This window comes from Sus scrofa, chromosome 1 (genome assembly GCF_000003025.6).
Source record: "Sus scrofa isolate TJ Tabasco breed Duroc chromosome 1, Sscrofa11.1, whole genome shotgun sequence".
NCBI classification, from domain to species: Eukaryota; Metazoa; Chordata; class Mammalia; order Artiodactyla; family Suidae; genus Sus; species Sus scrofa.
Window position 1 is genome coordinate 57,707,616 of NC_010443.5, and position 16,036 is coordinate 57,723,651.

General features: G+C 42.6%; 1 protein-coding gene across 1 annotated transcript in view; it reads right to left on the reverse strand.

Annotated features, from left to right (window-relative positions):
- Positions 1 to 16,036, reverse strand: part of MDN1 (midasin AAA ATPase 1) — a 166,141-nt gene that overhangs the window by 47,394 nt on the left and 102,711 nt on the right. The window contains 12 exon segments of the mRNA XM_021089975.1: positions 73 to 346; positions 805 to 966; positions 3,431 to 4,136; positions 4,817 to 4,926; positions 5,915 to 6,302; positions 6,679 to 6,893; positions 9,805 to 9,975; positions 11,061 to 11,187; positions 11,519 to 11,750; positions 12,079 to 12,289; positions 12,642 to 12,762; positions 12,936 to 13,093. Coding sequence (XP_020945634.1) covers positions 73 to 346; positions 805 to 966; positions 3,431 to 4,136; positions 4,817 to 4,926; positions 5,915 to 6,302; positions 6,679 to 6,893; positions 9,805 to 9,975; positions 11,061 to 11,187; positions 11,519 to 11,750; positions 12,079 to 12,289; positions 12,642 to 12,762; positions 12,936 to 13,093 — 2,875 coding nt within the window.

A 16,036-nucleotide genomic window follows, 5' to 3' on the forward strand; every position in this document is an offset into this window, starting at 1 on the left:
CTGTGCCAGAGATAGTAATCACATCTATTTGTTTTGATTTCCCAAGAGCATAACAAAAGCAAACTTTCATACCCATCAGGGGGTAGAAGTGTGTCACAAGAGATGCCCCCGTCTGGTAGCAGGACAGAAACAGGCTGAGGTAGTGCTTTGTCCCGTGTGGCGGCGGAGTCTGCTGGTACCAGAGGGACCGGGCAAAGCTGAGGCACAGCTGCTGGTGTATGAGCATCACCGCCTGCATTGAGCTCTGGGACAGGAGGGCCGGATCTGTAGGGGCCTCCTTGTCTTGCCCATCTGAAGGTTCCCTCTTCTCCTCTAGTGTTGGTTCTACCAAAATATCTGCAAAATCCTGTAAATAGCATTAGAGCAACTGAAATTTCAAAATTCAAAATTCAATGGTTCTAATCACATTAAAGAGAGGGGGAAAGATGGCGTGTGAATGAACAAGAAAATGAAGTCGCAAATTACGTACATTTAGATAGATTATAAAACCATTCAAAGGGATGTAACAGTGTTGAAGATTGGTTACAGAGCATATCCTAAGTAAGTGTTCCCATTCCAAGGAAAAAAAGACTTTTTCTTTGACATTGTATTTATGACATGATGGATGGTAATGGAATGTATTGTGGTCATCACCTCATGACGCACCTAAGACAGATCATTATTGTGTATATAAACTTATACAGTGCTGTATATACAAGCACTGTATAAATTACATATCAATAAAACCAGAAGAGGGGAAAAAAAAGGGAAGATGTGTGGTACCAAAGGAATTTGTTCCCAACAGACTGCCCACCACCACTCAACCTTTTCATGCAGCGGAAACTGCTTCCTGAACTCCCGTTCTTCCTCCTCCTCCTCGCTCAGGGCTGTAGTGGAGTTCCTGTTCTTGTATCTGTACAGGCTGCTTTCCTGCTCAGCCTTCTCTTGAGCTATGCGTTCCTGTTCATCCCACTCATTGATGATTTCCTGAAAAATCACACATTCGGAAGGAAGTTTATTTGCCTTTGCTGAAGCATTTACGGTGAACAACTTGCCATCTCTTGATTTCTCATGAGAACAAAAGTACCCTGGTTCAAAAACAAGTAAATGTCAATATCCAAGAAACTAAATTCCATGTAACAGACAGCAAAGGGGCTTTGTGTTCAAACTGTATCTGCAGTAACCTGAGTTTCCTAAATCTCCCTTTGCTGTGATGTTACTATTTACAAGTATAAACACTGGCTGTAGGAGAAAAGAGTGCTCCACTTTAAGGACAGGCTCAGGTTCGGCAATGTGAGGGTGTGATGCAAACTGAACCTGGGGTTCAGAAAAAGGAAACCTGGGCTGGGGGCTGTGGGGCCAAGGGGAACCAATCAGGCAAAACTGGGTGATGCCTTACCAGACATTCCTTCAATTCCCTACTAATCTCTAAAGTCTTCCAACTGGCAAAAGCTATAAAGAATCTACCCACTATTCAGATGAGGTCAGGCGCATTCAGGGTGGTATGGCCGTAGACCCACCTGCTATTCAGAACTGAGGAAAAAGCACATACCATTTAGGAAGACAATCTGTAGTAAAAGCCCTAAGCAAGCAGTTAACCTTTGTCTCAGAAATTCTGTTTTCTAGAATTTTTACCCAAAGATTCAGCTTTAAGACTCTTCCAAGATCAGACAAAATCGGGCGCATTCAGGGTGATATGGCCATAGAAGCAGTTTTAAGACTCTTAATGGCATCGGTTTCTGATGGTCTTTTATCCCCCTCCGAAATAGCAGGAAATTTTTACATACAAATATAAATATGTAGTGATAGGAACTGACCTGTGGGAAAGGACTTACTCACACATACAATAGGAAAGCAGCCAGCCACTAAATACGATACAGGGGGAGAGTACCATAATCACAGGGGACATAAACACTGGATTTTTAGCTACTGGATTTCTAAAGGTGAGTTATAGAACAGAGTGGACTTCCTTAGTGGTTTGCAGGGCTCTAGTGATGTGAGGACATGTCTTGGAAACCATAGAGGGGATAGCACTATCCTTTTATCTGTTAATTACTGGATCACTATGCTAAGATTTATATCTTTAAAAGGGATCTACCCACTTCCACCGCCCCAAAAAAGTAAACCACTGGGGCAAATGGTTTTAAAAAATTTAGAGTCTCACAGACACACACTGACAGATACACACACATATAAGCAAGCCTAGAGTGGAACACACCAACATTTTAACAGTTTACACAGCTTTAAGTGGTAGAATTTAATAATTTTCCTTATACGTATTCTTTTTTTTTTTTTTTTTTTTGTCCTTTGTCTTTTTGTCTTTTGTTGTTGTTGTTGCTATTTCTTGGGCCGCTCCCGCGGCATATGGAGGTTCCCAGGCTAGGGGTCGAATCGGAGCTGTAGCCACCGGCCTACGCCAGAGCCACAGCAACGCAGGATCCGAGCCGCGTCTGCAGCCTACACCACAGCTCACGGCAACGCCGGATCGTTAACCCACTGAGCAAGGGCAGGGACCGAACCCGCAACCTCATGGTTCCTAGTAGGATTCGTTAACCACTGCGCCACGACGGGAACTCCTATACGTATTCTTTTAATTGTCTACAACGAGAACAAATTGCTTTTGTTGGTAAGGGATAACGAATTATTTCCTTGTGTGTGTGTGTGTGTGTTTGTGTGTCTTTTAGTGCTGCACCTGCAGCATATGGAGGTTCCAAGGCTGGGGTCGAATTGGAGTCGTAGCTGCCGGCCTACACCACAGCTGCAGCAATGCGGGATCCAAGCCATGTCTACGACCTACACCACAGCTCACAGCAACCCCAGATCCTTAACCCACTGAGTGAGGCCAGGGATCAGACCCGCATCCTCATGGATACTAGTCGGGTGTGTTAACCATTGAGCCCCAATGAGAACTCCCCTATTTTCTTAAATGTTAATAAAAGCTGATAAAGTTACAGGCAAAACTTACCATAAACAAAGTCAAAAAACAACCAACAAACAAGGATAAAATATTTGCAGTGTATTACAAATAAAGGGCTACCCTGGGCCCAGGAGCTTTGATGTGCTGCAGGTGCAACCATAAAAATTAATTCGTTAAAAAATAAAAGACTAACACCACTAGTAATTTTTTTAATCTCTTGAAAATTGAGGGTCAGGAGTTCTCTGGTTGCTCAGCGGGTTAAGGAGCTGGCTTTGTCACTGCTGTGGCACAGGTTGTTGCTATACATGGGTTTATACCTGGTCTGAGAATTTCCATATGTTGTAGACATGGCCAAAAAAAATTTTATTTGAAAATTTTTTCAAAAATTGAGGGAAAAAGGTTCCTAAGCCTTATGGTTAAATGGGAAAAAGAAAGGAAAAGACGCTAGATTCCCATGTTCTCTCAACTACACCAGGCAGTGGTGTCTTAGAGGCGCCCTGCCTGTGCCCAGTTCCCTTCAGGAGGCGGGCTTACCTGACACACGTGTCTGAAGAGCTGCAGGGCCCGCTGGTCCAGCTCCCCCTTGCACAGCACATGGGACCGCAGGTACAGGAGGGCGTTGAGCAGCAGCTGCTCTCGGGTAGGGCAGAGCCCCTGGCCCTTGCCTTCCAGCTCCTTCCCTCCCAAACGCTTGGAGATCAACTTCCCAAGGCCGCGGAGCACCTCCTCTGACTTCACAGAACACAAAGCATCAGCGTGAGCATAGTAGGTGGGAAAAGTGGGGTCCACTGATGGGAAAGCCAACAGGGATGTGGCCAAGGTACCCAGCCTGTCAGCGCAGACCACGTTACCATGGAGCAAGGCATGGACCTCGCAGGCCACTAGCCGCATGCCATGCTGCAGCTGCAGGATGGATGCCTGCAACGGGGCCACAGAGTCTGGGTACAGGGCGTATTCCTCAGCCAGCCGCTTCCTGAACTGGTGGTGTGACTGCTGCCAAGAGGCCTCCTCCTTCAGAAGGTTCTGGGCCACCTGGGCAGCACGAGGTCCATCCATGCAGAGGGCCTGCAGGAGCCGCGTGAGCAGGTCCTGAATGGCGGGAGCCTTGGCGATGCTGTTGACATAGTGGTGGATCTCCTGTACCAGGGACTCATACGCGGGCAGCTGGGGCCTGAAGGCCTGCTTCTTAGACAGGCTGCAGATTAAATTCTCCAGCTGGTCAATTCTCTGGCGAAGCAATCTAAAGGCAAATTTTGACACGAAATGCAAATTCTGCCAGAGGAGAGGCAGTAAATCTAGACTGAGCCCTCAGGAAAAGAGAAGGAAGACAATTCAGCTACTGAAGCATAAAAGATGATATACTGACCAAAAAAAATGAAACTAGACTTTGATGATGAAAATGGGTAATAAATACACAGCATTTACCATGTGGGACACCTGTTGTTGAGCACTTTACATGTACTCTCGTTGAAGTTGGCACTACTATCCTCCTTTTCTAGATTTGGCACTGAGGTTTTTTAAATGGCCTACCCAAGGTCTAAAGCCAAAGGGCAGGGACAAGGCTAGAACTCAGAATCCACTAAGATCTGAGTTCTAAGATCTTAGAACTCAGTATTTTCTAAGATCACAGACGCCCCCACAGCGCACATCTTTACACCCAACTCCTTCCATGATGACAGTAAGCTCTGGTCTCAACCCTCCTGGCCCCATGCGAGTCCTCCTGTTCATTTCACAGAGTATATATTTTTCCTGATCATAACCAGGGCTTTAAGAGCTATCTGCTTATGAAGTTCAGAGATGTAGATCATTATCTGTGCTTAACACAGTAATTATACTGAGAAGATCAACCCCAAGATGTCTTTTTGTTAAGAAGATTCAAGCCAATGATGGCCAACTCAAATATTCACTCTATTATGTTACCTGACGTGAGGATGAGCATGACTGAGAAGGACTTCATCCTCTAGGTCTCTTCCGGTCTGCAGCTGGCATGAGAGGTTCCGGGTCTTCCACTCACACTGCAGCTGGTATAGCTAATGGAAGGGGAGACACTGGTCTGCTGGGCCCAGCTAGGAGGAACAGGCCCGAGGGACAGGGTCCCAGAGGAAAGATAATGACCCAAAGCGGGGGGTGGGGAGAGTTGAGTAGAGATTCTGCTCCATCTACCTGGACCACTCACCTCAGGGCTGTCAGGTATGAAACAACTGTCTCATTTATGCCAATGACCTTCTAAGTCTCTGCTGTAACAGCCTGACCTTCATCTCAACTAATGTAATTTTCCTTCTTCAAAATATAAAACTAGTGTATCACTATCTTAATGTATTCAGCTCCTGAGTTTGCTTAGAAATTCAAATAGCAAGAGGGGAGTTCCCGTCGTGGCGCAGTGGTTAACGAATCCGACTAGGAACCATGACATTGCGGGTTCGATCCCTGGCCTTGCTCAGTGGGTTAACGATCCGGCGTTGCCGTGAGCTGTGGTGTAGGTTGCAGACGCGGCTCGGATCCCGGATTGCTGTGGCTCTGGCATAGGCTGGCAGCTACAGCTCCGATTAGACCCCTAGCCTGGGAACTTCCACATGCTGCTGGAGTGGCCCAAGAAATAGCAAAAAGACAAAAAACAAAAAAACAAAAAAACAACAAAAAACCAAATAGCAAGAGGTACACCGCATTATCTGAATCTACTTGTTTCTTGAGTCTTGGATAACACACATCTAAAGCTCAAAACCTAACACTATACCCTGTCTAATGAAGTTACCCAAATCCAAATATCTGAAACTTAGTTTGGGTAGAGGGATCTGGACAGTTCCCTCTATGTTCTCCTATTGTGCCTGCTGCCAGAGTTGCTTGGCAGATATGTCAGAGGGCCTGCGCCTACTCAGAGGAACTCTCAAAGAATCGCAGTCTTCAGAACACACTCCTGAAGTTGCAGGACAGCTTATGCAAAATCAGCCCTCGGTGCTCTGAGCACCTGAAGGCAAGTGAAAGTAGTCAAATACTGAACCCAAGCCCTTGCCTCCATACCTCCTCCTTGGCGTACTTGAGCTTGTATTCCCTCTTCACGGCGGGGTCGAAGCGTGCCTGGGGAAGCCAGGTCTGGATCTGGAGCAGGCCTAGGCTCACCCACAGGCTCCCACGGCGGGCAGGCTCGGGCACGTCCCGCTTACCCTCCCCCTCCCCAAACAAGTGGTGCAGGGAGGTGAGCAAGAGGCACAGCAGCTCCTGGGGTAGCACCTCCTGGCCAGCCATGTCCCCAAGAGTCTGGCCCACGTGCTGGAAGGCCTGGCTGTCCCCAAGCAACAGCTGCTCGCACTTTTGCATGTACTCCTGCCGCTGGGGCTCAGGGAGCAGCTCCGCCAGGCCGGCCAGGTGCCTGCACAACACCAGCCCCTGGAGCTGGGCATCTGTGCGTCTGTGGGGACAGGAAAGCACATAAGGGTCTGCACCACAGCGACCACCATTCCTTTCCCGCACTATCATTCTTTCAGAAAATGACAAGACGGACTGTACTGCCCATACCTGGACGTGAATTTCTATTCTCATGTAATCTGACATGGTTTTCAAAAGCACCGCCCTCTTGATCACAATACACTTACAGCTGACAGAGGGGCCGACCAGCTAAGGAATTTCTATCATGGGCTGAAAACCTGTGCATCCAGCCAGAAAACACCTTTCTTCCACCCACCAGCACCAGCCACCACAGAAGCAAGCACTGACTGAGGCACCCACTACACGCTCTAGAGAAAAGACAGGAGCTGTACGGTCTTCACAGGGTGGGGAGGGAGTACCTGAACTCTGCTACTGAAGGGACAGCCATGTTGGTCCAAAGCACTGAGCTGATGTCTTGGAGCTGCTGGGCTCTCTCATCCCACTCCCCCAGGGTGACTTGTGAGGACGACAGGACAGGGAGGCCGCTAACATCCCAGGGACTTGCTCTACAGCTGCTGGTCAGGACTTCAAAGCAGCACTTGGAGAACACGGCTCTGCTGAGACTGGCAGGACCCTGACAGACGGAGAGGAGTCAGGGTACTTTTTAGAAGTTAATGAAAAGGGTTTCAACAAGCAGCACCAGGACCTTAAGGGGACAAAGAGAAATTTTTAAAAAGGAGATTCGGGCTGCTAGGAACAGGTAAACATCAGCCTGAGACAGAAGCAGAAAGGCATGATTCGGGGAGTTCCCGTCGTGGCGCAGTGGTTAACGAACCCGACTAGGAACCATGAGGCTGCAGGTTCGATCCCTGCCCTTGCTCAGTGGGTTAAAGATCCGGCGTTGCCGTGAGCTGTGGTGTAGGCTGCAGACGCGGCTCGGATCCAGCGTTGCTGTGGCTCTGGCGTAGGCTGGTGACTATAGCTCTGATTCGACCCCTAGCCTGGGAACCTCCATGTGCCGCGAGAACGGCCCAAGAAAATGGCAAAAAGACAAAAAAAAAAAAAAAAAAAAGAAAGAAAAGAAAAGAAAGGCAGGATTCGGTCAGGTGCAGTGGGCCTCTGAAGGATCCCATTCTCTAGGAACGAGAAGCAGAGGGTGCTTCACTCATGCGGTAGAAAACCCCTCAAACCTGGGCATCAGGGCAGCAGAGCTGGGGGCGCACCGCAGGAAGGTAAGACTTGGAGGCAGGGAAAAGAGTTGAAAGATAAATCCAAGACAGGGACAAGCCTGTACTCCTCAGACTGTTAATGTGTGACACAGAAACAGCTGTCCATGACAAAGGGTTAGGGGGTCAAATATATATAACAGCAAACACTAACTCTATGCAACTCTTGGGGATGTATATGGTTTAAGATTATAGGATCTGAGAGATGTTTACGCTAAATAAATCAATTTTGATACAGCAATAAAACAGAACTGAACACAAAAAATAAACCCAAGAACATTTGTAGGAATAGGTATTATGACAGAGGTAGTATTTCAAATGAGATGAGATGAAATGAGATGAAATGAAATGAAAGGATGAACTACTCAAAATGGTTAGTACTGCTTTTGGATACACCTGCTTCTTTAAAAAAAAAATTTGCACTCCCACCTCACAAAATAAGATATCCAGACTAAATTAGTATAAACATGAGACAAAAACAAAAAATATAAGCAAGTGGTTTTTACCTCTATGGGTAGTAAAGGAAGACATTTAACAAGCATGATAACAAAGCAAGAAAGTAGAAAGGGATGGGTATATTTGAAAAGAAAACACTATAAAACTTGTGTGATATAAGAAAAACCATTTCCAAATTTGAGAGGCAACAGAACACTTGAGATATACTCCCAATCAGGAGCTCCCATTACGGCTCAGAAGTAACAAACCTGACTAGTTTCCATGAAGACAAAGGTTCAATCCCTGGCCTCACTCAGGGGGTTAAAGGATCTGGTGTTGCCGTGAGCTGTGGTGTAGGTCACAGACAAGGCTCAGATCCCATGTTGCTGTGGCTGTGGCTGTGGTGTACGCTGGCAACCTACAACGTTTAACCCACAGACCAAGAACTTCCATATGCTGTGGGTGCAGTCCAAAAAAAAAAACAAGAGAAAGTATAGTTCCAATTATATGTTAGGTAAAGGTTTACTATCCATGATATATAAAGAGATCTTCAATAATAAAATGATAATTAACTACCCATTTTAAAAAGATGAGCAATAAATATGACTGGAAAACTCAGAGAAAGAAGTAAAAAATGATCAATATACATATATGTAAAGATGTTCAATCTCAATAATAATCAAGGAAATCCAAATTAAGATGAGATTTTAAAAAACTGTATGACTGGGAGTTCCTGTCGTGGCGCAGTGGTTAACAAATCCGACTAGGAACCATGAGGTTGTGGGTTCGATCCCTGGCCTTGCTCAGTGGGTTAAGGATCCAGCATTGCCGTGAGCTGTGGTATAGGTTGCAGATGCAGCTCGGATCCCGTGTTGCTATGGCTCTGGCATAGGCCAGCAGCTACAGCTCCGATTAGATGGGAAGCTCCATATGCTGCAAGTGGGGCCCTAGAAAAGGCAAAAACAAAACAAAACAAAACAAAACTATATGACTGGCAATAAAACATTAGTAACACCTAGTGTTGTAAAGAGAGGGAAACACAGGATTTATGATAAGTGAAATATGCTCCAGCCCAAGCCTTCCATGGCCATCCCCATGTCACCATCTCCTAGAAGGTTTACAAAGGGAAGAAACACAAAAACCTACTTTCCTAGACATTCTGGTAATATTTATAAATATCTTTAAACATGCAGACACTTTGGCCATGGGTTAAATTCCAATTCCTGTCACACATCCACAGAAAGGCTTATACAAGGGTAGTTGATACAGGTATGCTTATTAAAGGGAGGAGGAGAAGGTAAGAAACCTTGATGCTTATCAACCATACAGTGATTAAATGCATTCTGGGACATTAGTACAATGAAATACCTTAAAAAGAATAAGCTAGAATGAGGGCTCCAAATTTCCATGACATATTATGTCAACAAAGAAAGTAGCCTTTTGTTTATATACATATTAAACATAAAAAAAATATGTTAACAGAAGGACGCACAGCAGAGTGGCTATTTCTAGTGAACTCTACATCATGTATATGTATATAAATACACATATATCATAATATATTGTGTGTACATGTATGTGTACACACACATGCATATACACACATGTGCATATGTTTCCATACTGTTTAAAACTTATAATTAGAAAACAATGATTGAATTAGAAAAGAAATTAAAGACTTTCTGTTTTTACATTAATTTAGGATTTTCCAAACCATTTAAGATGGAATATCTTTTCTGAAGATACACTTATTAATATCCTGGAGAAAATAAAGTATTGAAATGACTTATTTAGTCACTGCTCTATCCTGGGAATAAATGTTTACTGCTAGGTCCATTGAGAAATTTCTTCTGTCACCGTTCTTAAAATTTTATGCCAACAAACCTTTAATGTAGAGTCCAAAAGGGACTTCGGCACCTCCCTCTGCTGCACTCCAGGCAGAGGGCTCCACGTCAGCCAGTACTCTGGACTTGTGGTCACAGTACTGCTCCAGAAAGACATAAACGTGGAATTAAATAACTCGGACCACAAAGAGATCACTTCTTCAGCAGACATCTAGAGATAAAGGAATAATCAGATAAGAGAATATCTGAGAAAGATTCCATAAATCAAGTCATGAGGTCTGTCTTGTAAGACTCCCCATCTAAAACTAATGTGGGGAGTTCTCTTATGGCCCAGCGGGTTAAGGATCCAGAGCTGTCCCTGAGCACCTTGGGCTGCTGCTGTGGAGCAGGTTCAATCCCTGGCCTGGGAGTGGTAAAAAACAAAAACAAAAACAAACAAACAAAAAATCCTCATATTCTTAATTTTCTGCCACCTTGGTCAAGTCACTTTATTTATAATTTTATCAAACTAACATGAGAACTGCTTTTGTAAGATACATGAGAAGAGTTCCGTGTCCACTTGGGAGCACTGGGACACAGGTTCAATACCTGGCCCGGCATAGTGGGTTAAGGATCCAGCATAGCCACAGCTGCAGCTTAGGTTGCAACTATGGCTCAAATCTGATCCTTGGCCCAGGGAAATCCATATACTGCCAATAAATAAATAAATAAATAAATAAAGGAAACTACTGGAGTTCCCTTGTGGTGCAGTGGGTTAAAACTCCAGCATTGTCACTGCTGTGGTACAATTTTGATCCCCAGCCTGGGAACATCCCCATGCCATGGGTGGGGAAAAGAAAAAGGAAAAAGAAACAAAAAAAAAGATACATGAGAAAGTGTAGTTAAAATAATCACATAATTATGTGATCAAAGTAAATAAATAAATCATTACTAGCAAAAAAACTTAAGGTTGTATTAAGTTATACGAACTATAGTTTATCACTATTCACTATTAACTGTTACTCTCTGTAGAAGAGTAAAAACAATATATTTTAGAGCAAACTAAATATTTTAGCCTAATTTCACTGGAAATTAAATGCATTTCTCAACTCTGTCATAAGAAGAGCAATATCTAGGAAATTCCTTCAAAAAAACATGCAAGGTTAATTCAGATAAAACTTAATTCAGATAAAACTAGAGTTTTACAACACGGAATTTTTGAGATTAAATAAATAAAATGTTCTGTAACCAGTCTGCCATGGAAAATCTAATCAGCCCATAGTGTAAAGGTTTTTTTATTTGGATTTTGGTTTTTACCTTTTGACGGTGCACTAAGGCCCAAAGGTCTTGAAGCTCCTGGGGAGCAACCGGTGTGTGCTTAAGACAAAATGTGATGTGATGACTTAGCTCCTCGTCTATCTGGGGCTGCTGGTTTTTGCTGGACCTGCTCCAAAAATGAAGAGGGGAAGAGACTGGGCTGTGGACTAGCAAAGAACTACTGCTAGAAAACTTAAGGGAAGATGGAACACACACACAGAAAATTTATTTTAAAACCAGCGAGTAATTCTAGTGGGAAAGAACTCTTAGAATAGCAGTCAAAACAGGCAAAGTATCTTCAAGAAGTTTTGGCTTTTTCAAAAGTGGCAACTGACCTCCCCCCTCTGCCTCAGCAACTATTTCCCCTCAAGACAAGGCTGTGCTTTGTTTTACATGTAGGAACATGGAATAACTTAGCAAGAAAATAAGTTCCCTCAAAGGAAAGAAGGATGGCTCACCTTCTGAGACAGGCCTGGGTCATAAAATCTGCTGTTGCTTTGTATTGCCAAAGCACAGCCAGGTACTCCATTGCAGGCCACAGCTGAACACTCCTGGTGAGGTGGATTAAGGAGGTAAAGTCAGGCTGAGATAGGGAGGAAGCGTCACTGTGCTTCTTCTCCAGAAAACCAAGTGAAATTCCTTTGGCTTTTAGTTCCAAACACTGAGCATCCACAAGATTCTTCAATTCATCTGGACAAAAAGACACATAGTGGTGAGTAGGCAGGCTCAGATTCCCAACAGCCATGTGACCATGAGCTTATTAACTCAGTTCAACTTCACCTGAGCTTGAGTTTCTCATCTATTAAATAATGCTACTAACAACTGTACAATTTCAATGATAGAATTGAGGTAATACAAGTAAAGTTTAGTCCTACGCTTGACATTTACTTAGTGGTAAGTATTAGCAGGAAAAAAAGAAAAGAAAATCTAAAGGAAAAAAAAATTTAAACTTAATGGCTGCAGAGCAGAGGACATGCTTAGAACATCTGTCAGCTAGTCAAACTCCAGAGTATATTACCTGGGCTGACATCTTCCAAGATATTAGCTCTGAGGACCAACCCACAGGCCTGTAGGAGACTTTTCTTTAATGTCCATTCGGAAGCAACCACTTGGAGTCGCCTAACATCTTCCCTCCATCCACTCTCTCCAAGGGTGGGCAATCGCTCTTGGACCACAAGGGCTTTGTTAAAGACCTTTAGTTGTGAAAAACACTCTACCACCAGCTTGTCCTGAAACAATAAAACCCAGGAGAGCCTATTATAGAGCAGAAAAGTGGTTCTTTTTAGCAACCTATTCATGTCTGAAAAATTTAAGGATTTCCTTAATGCCTTTATAAAACAAAGAGCTGGCTTACTCCTGCCGCTCTTGGGAGATTTTACAGTAATAACTTTACAAGTCTATTCAGACTTAAAAGTCTCAAGAATAAGGAAAACGATAACATTTAACAAGTCAGTTAACAGGACCCATGGAACATTTAAGAATTAAGCTTTGCAGGCAAGGCTGAGTCTAACTGAATGACAGTCCCCATGTTCCAAGAGAACTTCCAAACAAGTCAAATCTTTGTGTTTACCGAAGCCTTACCTTAAAAGGAAACGGTCGTCCCAGGAATTTCTGCAACTTCTTTACACCCGTAAATCCACCAGTTGGACTCCCCAAGCAATTCTGAATATGTTCCGAGACGGTCTGAACCTCTTTATAATATCTTTAAATAGGGAAAGAGGGAAATGCTGGATAGTAAGAGACATCACTTACATTCATCAATAGGCCAAGGGAACAAACCAAAGTAAAGCAAGAAGTAAGCTTCATCTCTAAACCTCCTCTCTTTAATATCAATACTGTAGATAGTGACACTATTACTCTAAGTAGGAGTCTTACTTGTCTTCATGGCTCATCAAGAGTTGAGGGATCTGACGGACCAAATGTTTTAAAACCCAGTGCCAGTGAAGGGCAAGCAGAGCCAGGCCAGGGGCATCCACTTTTACCGTGTCGGCCACAGTCCAAAACCGGTCTCGCCACCGCACAGAACCCAAAATCTAAAAACGAAGCACACCAAAACTGCTCACAAACATGTCCCAGTAAAGGACACAAAACACAATACTAAACATACACACATTTAAAGATCTAGCATCCAACTGGAATATTTTTAGGGATATTAAGGCAGTCAGAGAAGGCAAAAAGATCTTTCTTCCTACTACTTCAAGTTCAGAGCTAATAGAGAAAACGGAATTACTGGGTCATGGGGTAAGTGTACATGTAATGCTATAAGAAACCACCAACTTCTTTGCCAATACTTGCTGCTATTAGCGATTTCAATTTTAGCCATTCTGGTCGGGGACACCTCACTCTGCTTTCAATTTCTATTTCCTTGATAACTAAGGATGTTGCAATTTTTCCAGTTCTTACTGGGCATTCGTGTCTTCTAAGAAGCATCTATTTAAATACTCTTGCTCATTTTTTAAAATGGGCTATCTTGTTTATAAAATTTGTATATGATTTGTAAAGAGTCTTCCAGTGTTTTCATTTTCTTAAAGCTATCTACAAAGAAGCTTTTAGTTTTGACAAAACTGAATTCATCAATTTTTTTTCTTTTGTGAAGAATGCTCTGAAATCTTTGCCCAGTCCTCAGGCTGTGAAGATTTTCCCCAATGTTTTCTTTGGGATGGTTCATAATTTTGGTCCTTATAGGTCAGTCTATAATCCATTTTGAGGCAACTTTTTTATATGGCATAAAGGTAGAGGAAGGTTCATTTTACTTTATTATATGGATTATCTGGTTTTTTTAATCACCATTGCTGAATGAACTGTTTTCCCCATTAAACTATCCTAGTATATCTGCCCCCTCTCCAGTAAAATAGACTATATACGTGAGGGTCTATTTCTGAATTCTCTCTTTTGTTTCATTGGTCTATGTCTATCCTTATGACAATAACTACTGTTTCATAAATGTAGCTTTTTAATCAAATCAGGTATTCTAAGTCTCCAACTTTGCTGTTCCTCTGATTATGTATTTTTACAGCAAAGCAGTCTTAATTTTTATTTTTATTTTTTTGTCTTTTGTCTTTTTTTAGGGCTGCACCCATGGCATATAGAGATACCCAGGCTAGAGGTCGAATGGGAACTACAGCTGCTGACCTAGGTCACAGCCACAGCAACGCAGGATCCCAGCTGCGTCTTCGACCTACACCACAGCTCACGGCAATGCCAGATCCTCAATCCACTGAGCGAGGACAGGGATCGAACCCACAACCTCATGGTTCCTAGTCGGATTTGTTTCCGCTGTGCCACGACGGGAACTCCTACAGCAAAGTACTCTTAAGATTAGCGATTCCTTTCAGGTATTATGATGTCAAAGCTATTTTCATCTCATTATTTGACTTTTTCACTATGTTGACATTTGCACTAATGGTACCAAAAAGGGCGGGGGCGGGGATGTACAGAAAGACTGTGATTGGGTGTCTGGAAAACACTGTATGGAAGATGAAGGAAGTGAATGTGTTCAATTAAAAAAAACAAGAGTATTTGTTGATAAAATTCAAATTTTTAAGCAAAACCTAGAGCTTTGAAAAACTAAGAGCTTAACAACTGCCTAATACTTTAATTTCTTATACCTAAGATTTTTTTTGATGAGGTTTGTGAAAATTTTTCATGAACGTGACTTTTTAAACTGATTATTAAAAAGTTAAATACACTGACATTTGGAAGATCTGATAACTCACTGAACAATATTTTCCAAATTACCAGTCCTACAAATACACACAAGAGTAGAAGTCCATCCAGAGTACAAGCTAGAACAATGGATTTGAACGCATGGCAAGATCAGTGATATTTTATCAGTTTTCACATTACAAATAGCCTTTATAAAACTACCACCTATCATGTCATGGTATACAATCAAAGAAGTGTATTCACAATTATGTGAAATGTTTATTAAAATATTCCTCCCTTTCCAGTCTCTTAACCACATGAAATAGGCCAGTCTTTCTTCATGTAAGTCAACCCATACCCACACGAAAGAGACTGAGTGCAGGAAGTGTGGGAATCCAGCTTCCTTTTGTGAAGCAAGACACTTCACTGTAAAGCCAGATTTGCAGAAATGGAAAACAGTTCCACTCTTGTTTTAGAAAAAGATTGCTTTTCATTAAAAATGTTATTCACATTAACATGAAATGAATTTGCCACTGTTGTTTTTAAACAGATTAATAAACACTTTCTACATTTTGCAGATTTATTTCCTAACTTGTAAATACTGATATATGTAACCACATAAACAAAAATTCTTTGAGATCTTGGATAACTTTTATGACTATAACTTAGGGTCTTGAGACTAAGACATTTAAGATCTACAATTCTAGTTTACCAGAATTATTAGAACTTCTCTGGATTCAAACCCACTGTTATTATTATTTTAAAAAACGGCCACACCTGTGGCATATGGAAGTACCCAGGCTTGGGGTCAAATTGGAGCTGCAGTTGCCAGCCTACACCACAGATTGCAGCAGCAAGGCCAGATCCTTAACCCACTGAGTGAGGCCAGGGATCAAACCCACATTCTCAAAAACACTATGATGGGTTCTTATCAAAAATACTATGTTGGGTTCTTAACCTGCTGAGCCACAATGGGAACTCCAGGATTCAAACCCAATTTAGCCTATATGTGCTAATCATGTTTAAGAAGGCTTAAATACAGGTTTGAAGGTGATGGATATGTCCACTGTCATGATTGTGGTAATGGCATCACAGATGTATATATGTTAAAACATATAAAACTGTACACTTCAAATATCTGCACTTTATTTTATGTCAACTGTACCCCCATAAAGCTTTAAAATATGTGTATATATTTAAAACTCTTAAGAACAATTTCTCAAGTAATACTGGACATAGAACAACACTGAAGTTAGTCTTGTCCCTAAGAATCTTTGTGCTGAGAATATTTCTCAAGTAATACTGGACATAGAACAACACTGAAGTTAGTC